This window comes from Copadichromis virginalis, linkage group LG14 (genome assembly GCF_057382275.1).
Source record: "Copadichromis virginalis isolate Kocher_CV1m ecotype Utaka linkage group LG14, C_Virginalis_male_GT1.1, whole genome shotgun sequence".
Taxonomy (NCBI): domain Eukaryota; kingdom Metazoa; phylum Chordata; class Actinopteri; order Cichliformes; family Cichlidae; genus Copadichromis; species Copadichromis virginalis.
In genome coordinates, this window is record NC_140631.1 from 15,562,179 (window position 1) to 15,570,502 (window position 8,324).

The window sequence follows — 8,324 nt, forward strand, 5'->3', positions numbered from 1 at the left end:
CTCGCTCTAGGACGCTGCAAGGCCCCACCCAGCTGCTATCCAGTTTAGGACACCGTCCCTTCTTCCTCTTTGGGCTGTAGACCCACACCAGCTCCCCAGCACGGAAGTGCCTCCCTTTAGTGGTGATGTCGTAATTCCTCTTTTGGCGCAGGCCTGCCTTCGCCAGCTGCTCTCGGGCGTAGGAATGTGCAGAATCCAGCTGGTCCTGCAGCTTCCTTGCGTAGTCCCGGCCCGGTGGTGCCTCTGGCGCGTCCGGGGGTTTCCCAAAAGCCAACTCTGCAGGAGTTCTCAGCTCTCTCCCTAACATGAGCAGGGCAGGCGTACATTGGGTGGAGTCCTGCACTGCCGACCTGTAGGCCATGAGGGTAAGGGGAAGATGGTAATCCCAGTCCCGTTGGTGTTCTGAGGTAAGGATGGCTAGCTGCTGGGCCAGCGTCCTGTTAAACCTTTCCACCAGCCCATCGCTTTGGGGGTGAAGTGGGGTGGTGCGGGTTTTCTTAGTCCCAAGGTGTTCACACATGGCAGCAAATACCTTGGACTCAAAGTTACGCCCCTGGTCACTGTGGAGGGTCTCTGCTGTTCCAAAGCGGCTGAACATCCCCTCCACTAATACATCAGCGACCGTCTCAGCCTCCTGATCTGGGATGGCGTATGCTTCCGGCCACTTGGTAAAATAGTCCATGGCCACAAGAACATAGCGGTTTCCTCTGTCTGTGCGAGGAAATGGGCCCATGACGTCCACAGCTACTCACTCCATTGGGGCTCCTGCTGGTTGCTGCTGAAGCTGAGCCCGGGACTGGTCTTGTGGCCCTTTGTGTGAGGAACATGCATCACAGCTGCGGCAAAAGTCCTCCACATCCCTCCGCTGTTGACCCCAGCAATAGCCCTGGCGGAGGCGGCGAAGAGTCTTGGAGACCCCAAAGTGGCCAGAGCCAGTGCTCCCATGGCAGGCTCCCAGCACAGCTGACCTCAGCGACCTTGGCACCACAACCTGCCACCTCTCCTCCCCCGTGGCAGGATCCTTCCAGGCACGCTCCAACACCCCCTCCTTCAGCCTGAGAGCTGCAAACTTGGCCCACAGCCCCCTGGTACAGATGGAAAACCCAGTGACCTCATCCCAAAGGGGTTGCTCCCCCTTCTCCAGCCACTGCAGGACCGGCAGCAGGTCTGTGTCTTGTTCCTGCCGTGCCCTCCACTCCGCTGCATCCACCACCAGAAGAACCCTGCAGGCGAGCTGTGCTGCTCCGTCTATTGTCGTGAGTTCCCGCTCTATTTCCTCTCGCTTCTCACAGTAACGGCAGCCAGCTGCAGCACATGGGCGGCGAGAGAGGGCGTCTGCGTTAGAATGGTGCGTCCCTGCTCTGTGCTCCACGGTGAAATTGAAGGCTTGGAGCTCCTCCAGCCAGCGAGCCACCTGTCCCTCTGGCTCCCTGAAAGACATCAGCCACTGAAGGGCAGCATGATCAGTTCTGACAACAAATGCTGTGCCGCACAGGTAGTATTTAAAGTGTCTCACCCCCGTCACCACAGCCAACAGCTCTCGTCGTGTGACACAGTAGCGCCGCTCGCTCCTGTTCAGGACCCGGCTGAAGTACGCCACCACCTTCTCCCCTTCCGGTCCAACCTGCGACAACACCGCTCCCAGCCCCACATTACTTGCGTCAGTGTCCAGGACAAAAGGCAGGGCGGGGTCAGGGGGGGCAAGGACTGGGGACTCTGTCAGCGATCTGCGGAGGGTGTCGAACGCCTGCTGACAGTCCTGGGTCCAGATGAAGTCACGGTCCTTCTGCAGCAGGTGGAAGAGTGGTGCGGCTATGGAGGAAAAGCCCTTCACAAACCTCCTGTAATAAGACGCCAGTCCTAGGAAGCTTTTGAGCTGTTTCTGGTCTGCTGGTGTGGGCCACTCGGTAATGGTGTGAATTTTTTCCTCCAAAGTGCTGATGCCCTCACGACCCAGCTTGTGGCCCAGAAACTCCACCTCCCTCCTCATGAAGTGGCACTTGTCGGGATGCAGCTTCAGGCCTGCAGCCGCCACCCTCTCCAACACTTGTCTCAGGGCATCCAGGGCAGCATCAAAGGAGCTCCCGTGCACTAGAAGATCATCCAGGTAAACCAGACACCGTTGCCGTGGGACGCCAGCCAGCACACTGTCCATGAGCCTCTCGAAGGTCGCAGGAGCGTTGCAAAGGCCAAAACTCAGGACTTTGAACTGCCATAGTCCCCTGTTAGTGCAGAAGGCTGTCTTCGGTCTGGATTCCGGGGACAGTGGCACCTGCCAGTAGCCACTCCGCAGGTCCAGGGTGGAAAACCAGGAGGACCCGGCTACTAAGTCGAGGGACTCATCAATCCTGGGAAGGGGGTAAGAGTCTTTCTTCGTCACTTTGTTGAGTGGTCTGTAGTCCACACAGAAACGCATCCTAGGACTTTTTTTCTTAGGCACCATCACCACCGCGGAGGCCCACGGGCTATCAGATGGTTCTATGATGCCCGCTTTCATCATTTCACACAGCTCCCTGTCTGCAGCCTCCTGATGAGCCAGGGGCAGGCGGCGGGGGCGCACTTTAATAGGCTGGGCATCCCCGGTCTCAATGACGTGCTCTACCAAGTGTGTCAAGCCAACATCACTTTCTTTCAGGGCAAAAATGTCACTAAACTCTTTTAGTACCTGCCATAGACTCTCTTGCTGCTGTGGAGTCAGCCCCTCACAGTTCTTTGACCAGATACTCCTCACTGCTGAGAGCCTCTCCTCCTCCTCCTCCTCCTCCGCTCGCTGTTCTGCTGGCGGGTCTGCAGGGGTCTCTGCGGTGGAGGTGGACGCCGCGGCAGATGCTGTGCAGACCGGGGGAGGAATAAGCGGCACCTTCTTCCCATCAGGGAGTACGAGGAGGCCTTTGCCTAAGTCCAGTACACCACCAATGGCTCGTAAAAAATCCAGCCCAAGGATGCAGGCGTCCTGCACGTCAGCCACCCAGGCAGCATAAGACACACCGAGGTCCCCCACCTTGAACTGGAACACTCCCTTCCCTCTCATTGGGGCCAGATCACCGGTCACAGTCTTAAGTTGCACGTTAGTCGGTTGTACAGCAGCTCCGGTTGGGACAATATCGGGTCGGACCAGCGTTGCATTGGATCCCGTGTCCAGCAGGGCCGTACAGGACACCCCCGCAATCGTCACTGGAACATGGCAGAAGCCGCCAACCTGGGTCCAGCCCACAGTGATGGCCGCACCGGGTGGAGGTGGCGGTGGTGTGGGGATGTCGTTCTCCCAGGCCCGTGTACTCCCGCCTACACGGGCCCGTGGGCGTTTCCCTGAACCGCTGCAAGCTTGGGGCACTGCCTGATGAGGTGTCCGACTTGTCCACATCCCCAGCAGCTCTGAGGTCGGCGGTGTGGGCCAGCCCGAGGGGAAGGCGACTGCAGCGAAGCTGTCTGCACCAAACTGCACAGGCCCGCTGGCGTCTCCATCTGTTCCACAGGTGCTGACACAGCCCTCACCGCGTGTGCGTCGTCAGCGCCCCAAGAGGATCCTGCAAGCATCTCCCTCTCCAACGCTAGCTCCAGGGCTGCACTGAGTGTGGCCGGCCGAGCAAGCTGAGTTTGCATGCGGAGCTCTTTAGGGCTCAGGGCCTGCAGGAACTGGTCCCGAGCTAACTCCGCCTGCACTGATGGTGGCATGCTGTCATACGCCCTCCGGCAAAGGCACTCGACTTCATGGGCCAAAATGCGGAGGGGCTCACCTGGCAATCTGCGTCTGTTGTGGAACTCCGACCTCAGCAGCACTGGTTGGTTATACTGCCCAAAGCGCCTCTGAAGTGCTCCGACCAGAGCATTATAATCTCCCCTCTGCTCCTCGGTCAGCAGCAGCAGGCATGCAGCTGCATCCTCACACAGGCACAAAGCCAATTGGAGAGCTTTATGTTCCTCAGACCAGCCAGCTGCAACAGCTAACAGCTCGAACTGTGCGATAAACACTTCCCATGGCGTCTTGCCGCTGAACTTAGGCGTTTTTATATTCGCTGCAGCTTGCTGGGCGCCGCCATGTTTGTTTACATCACGTGACGGCGCGCCAAGCGAGGTCGACTCCTTCCCGCCGGAATCGCGGCCGCTGTGCGAACAGTTCCCGAGCCTAGTCAAACCTGGAGAAAATCCAGCCTCGGCAGACAGCCGCAGCGCCGTTTCCCTCACTCCATGGGCGGGCGAGCGCAGACGAACCTCCCTCTCCTCCGTCTCCTTCTTAATCCTGCCCGGCAACATCCTCGTCTCGTAACGGCAAGCGTCGCCGGCAACAGGGTCTCGGGCGTTCTGGGGTTCTTTTTTCTTTCTTCACTTCTGACACCAATGTAATGTTCACAAGAACCAGACGGTTGGGGTCTCAGTTTGTCCGTTTATTCGGCACATAAGCCAGCGGGTTGTTAACTCAGGGGGAAGCGCTCTCGAACTACACCTCTCTTCAGCCTGGCACACACACAGAACAACCAGGTCCCCCCACCCCTTCCTGTACACCACCCTCACTACTTCCTGCAGCCCAACCAAACATGAATCTTAAAGGAACAACAACAGTGTGCAGAGAAAACCAACATGTCACTGTCCAGTAACACTTAACCATCGTTACATTATCTAATGTGTTAAACTAATTATTTTTTTAAAAAGTAACGAGTCGAATTTTGCAAATGTAGCGGAGTAAAAGTACAGTTTCTTCTTCACAAATGTACTCAACTAAAAGTAAAAAGTATCTCACAAAAAAGGTACTTTAAAAGTACATTTTCTTTCAAAAACTTACTCAAGTAAATGTAACGGAGTAAATGTAACTCGTTACTACCCACCTCTGCATTACAGTCACAGTTGTTGATGAAGCTGTACTGGGGCTGGACATCGTGACGCAGGTACGTGTACAGGCTGTAATTATACTACTGCGTATTTGAATGGCAACACACGGGGATTTAACAACAACTCAAAGTCAAGAACCCGATGGCCCCTTCAGCGTTCTGCTGCTTAACTGAAGCACTGAAATGTGAGGACAGAGTGACACCTGGTGGTTATCATTAGCTGTTGCACGCAGGTCTATTTGATGCAGGTGGTTCACTGCCATAGCATAGATAAAATAATTCTAATAATGCTTAGGATTATGTGTCGTCTCTCTGCTCTGCAGTTTATCATCTACGGCAGCTACTATGCTGTCATATCGCTGCTCTTTTTGATCCGAGGAACCTACACCGCCTGTGTGAACAAACCCTGTCTCCGGCACACGGAAGCCAAGGAACCTGAGTGTGTGGAGGAGGTGATTGCTGCAGAGCGTCTCTGACCTGTGTCAGTGCCCAACAGGTTTTTGGAAGATTGGAACTAATTTACCTTAAACAGCTGCAAATTAACTAACGAGAGCTTGTAAATATGCTTTTCTTAAACACTACAAACTGTAACATTAAACGTTTATACACTGAAAAGCAAACATTTATGTGTTGTGTATTTTTGCTATCTGCAACCCAGACAGGAAGACAAACAACACAATAAAACAGTTACTTCTGATTGGTATTAAAGTCCAGAGTTTTGGGCGCTCAGCTTGTGCTCGAGTGTCACCAAGATTGTGTTGCTCTTTGACCAGGTTGCTGATTAACAAAATGCCTAGAGAGTTGTGAGGTATTTTTCCCCCATCACACACTTACACATGAAACAGGAAAGCCAACATGGAGGCAGTGAAGAAGTGGAGATCAGACTGGAAGTATCCCACTATTCTGCTTTGCATTTATGGATTCTTCAGCACAGTTAGACCACTGGAGCCTTTTCTCATCCCATATTTGACAGGACCAGATAAGAATCTGACAACTGAGCAGGTATATATGACATATGCTAGAAAGGCTATAGTGTAATTCAATCAAAACAGACTTAGAAAAGAAATGATTTTCAGTTTTTCGGTCCTTATGGTGAAAAAGTTGGTAACTTTCTCTTTTGTACATGCTGCAATTACAAATAATCACACACACATGCACACACAAGCTGGTGATTCATAGCAGAGAGATAACCGGCATCTTTAAAAAAATAAAAATAAAAAATCTAAGTGATAGAAATCCAATCAAGATTCTGAAACCTTTAATCATTTGCTATAAAGTCATGCATTTCCTGCCTTTGATGAGTTTTTCCCTGACAGGTCAACAATCAAATTTTCCCAGTGTGGACATACTCCTATCTGTCCGTACTAGTGCCGGTGTTCCTTCTCACTGACTGGCTGCGTTACATGCCTGTAGTGGTGTTTCAGTGTGTTATGCTCTTCATCACCACAGCACTGCCGCTGTGGACAGCAAGTGTGCCAGCCATGCAGGCTACGCAGTTCTTTTATGGAGTCGTGACAGCCAGCGACATAGCCTACTTCTCCTACATTTACAGGTCATGTAGTACATCTCACAGATTTGGATTTTTAGCATTGCTCATGGGAGACTTGACATTTTGAATATGCTCTTTATTACAGTGTAATAGATTTGAAGAGATACCGGAAGGCCACCTCTTACAGCCGCAGTGTCCAGCTCCTGGGGTATACAGTGGGCTCCGTGTTGGGTCAGCTGCTTGTCAGCTTCGACCTCATGTCATACAACAACATCCTGGTGTTCACTCTGGTTCTCACTGCCATCGCTCTCCTCACTTCCTTCTTCCTGCCAATGCCACAGAAGAGCATGTTCTTTCATCAAAGACGTGGGAGACAGACTGCAGCAGAACAGTCAAACACAATAAATGCATCACTGGAAAATGGAGGAGGTGAAATGGAGAGTGGAGAAGGAGAGCCTGATGCTGAGAAGCTTGAATCTATCATTACGCAGAGTTGCGGCCAAGTCCTCCTCCAGCTGTGGAGGGATTTCCGCCACTGCTATTCCTCTAGACAGCTGCTCTACTGGTCTGTGTGGTGGGCAATGGCTACCTGTGGGTATAACCAGACTGTCAACTATGTGCAGGTCAGTTATGAAGGCAGCATAAACAAAAATGTGAGCTGTAAAAGCATCTGAATCACTGCAGCAATCCAAATTGCTACTGGGGGCTGCTTTACGATGGGTTTACCTGCAGTGAACAAGTAGTGCCTTGTAGTTGCTGAAGCCTTCTCTTGTGTTAATAAAAGGCATTTTAGATATATATTTTAAACAGAAATAATTAAACACACACACATCCTTGAACAACTTAATGATACCCACACCATACTGCGCAGGTGCTGTGGGAGCATGTGCAGCCTTCTCAGAACTTCAGCATTTACAACGGAGGCGTGGAGGCAGTCTCAAACCTCTTAAGTAAGCAACATTAGATGGCATTTCCCCCCCTCCCTAAATCAAATGGAAGTTAACAGGGACACATAAGATTTCTCAGTACCTAATCAGCTGTCCTAATTTGTCTTATCCCACGTGTACATGCTTTCCAGGTGCAGCCACTGCCTACGGGATAGGCTTTACTGAGGTAAGATGGGAGCAGTGGGGAGAGCTGGCCCTGGGTGGTTTCTCTGGACTGAGTGCAGCTTCACTGTTCCTCATGACTTTCACTGGCAACATTTGGGTCTGCTACAGCGGTTACGTCGTTTTCAAGTCACTGTACATGACGCTGATAACTATAGCAATGTAAGAGTGTCAAGTCACATCAGGGTTATACTTTACCACAGTTTAGTTTGATTTTTATTGCAGATATAAGAGCAAAAAAGCTAAAAAAAATAAAAAAATAAAAAAACCCTCCCCAACCTTTAGATTAAGACAAATTCTATGCTTGCAGGTATCAGATTGCAGCTGATCTCTCAATGGAAAGATATGCACTAGTCTTTGGGGCAAATACCTTTGGAGCACTGGCTCTACAGACGATTATCACGTCTGTTGTAGTTGACAGTAGAGGGCTAGGCCTGGCCATCATTCCCCAGGTAAGCCATCAGATCACAAAATATGTACAGCAGCACTGTTTATTTGTCCATTAGCGTCATTAACCTTTTAAACATGTACTCTTCTTTGCAGTTCACCGTGTATTCCAGCTACTTCTTGGTTATCTCTGTTGTTTTTTTACTTCGGGGTCTGTTCAGTATTTGGAGAGCACAAAGAAGCAGAAAAGAGACAATTCCTCCAGACAAAGATGAAACTCCAGGCAGCGAAGAACACAGATTCTGAACACGTATAGAGCGTTATAGTGTATCACTTATGGTTTCCCATCCCTAAATTGACCTCACATTTTTTCTGCTACTTATGAACTAAAGTCTTTAAATTACTTACTTCAACATGATGAATAGAAATCATTTTTTTGTACAAAAACAATAAAAGAATGTTTCACACATCCATATAAATGAATGCTTTGGTCGTTTCTTTTTACTTAAAATT

The 8,324-nt window shown here is 50.9% G+C and overlaps 2 protein-coding genes across 2 annotated transcripts in view; both read left to right on the forward strand.

Moving 5' to 3' along the window:
* Positions 1 to 5,311, forward strand: part of LOC146693713 (thiamine transporter 2-like) — a 46,769-nt gene extending 41,458 nt beyond the window's left edge. Inside the window, exons 7-8 of the mRNA XM_085429544.1 lie at positions 4,843 to 4,883; positions 5,150 to 5,311. Coding sequence (XP_085285670.1) covers positions 4,843 to 4,883; positions 5,150 to 5,302 — 194 coding nt within the window. The 3' untranslated portion in view covers positions 5,303 to 5,311. The remainder of the gene's footprint in view (positions 1 to 4,842; positions 4,884 to 5,149) is intronic.
* A 323-nt stretch (positions 5,312 to 5,634) lies between these two features.
* Positions 5,635 to 8,178, forward strand: slc19a3a (solute carrier family 19 member 3a). The gene is made up of 7 exons (XM_085429553.1): positions 5,635 to 5,828; positions 6,143 to 6,378; positions 6,461 to 6,938; positions 7,187 to 7,265; positions 7,394 to 7,586; positions 7,735 to 7,876; positions 7,968 to 8,178. The coding sequence occupies exons 1-7, from the start codon at positions 5,682 to 5,684 to the stop codon at positions 8,115 to 8,117; spliced, it is 1,425 nt and encodes a 474-aa protein (XP_085285679.1). The 5' UTR covers positions 5,635 to 5,681; the 3' UTR covers positions 8,118 to 8,178.
* Positions 8,179 to 8,324: the final 146 nt, after the last annotated feature.

Coding starts and splice junctions, on each gene's coding strand:
- slc19a3a (XM_085429553.1), top strand. CDS start 5,682: ATGGAGGCAGTGAAGAAGTGGAGATCAGACTGGAAGTATCCCACTATT. Junction 6,939..7,186: donor AGACTGTCAACTATGTGCAG/GTCAGTTATGAA, acceptor CATACTGCGCAG/GTGCTGTGGGAGCATGTGCA. Junction 7,877..7,967: donor GCCTGGCCATCATTCCCCAG/GTAAGCCATCAG, acceptor TCTTCTTTGCAG/TTCACCGTGTATTCCAGCTA.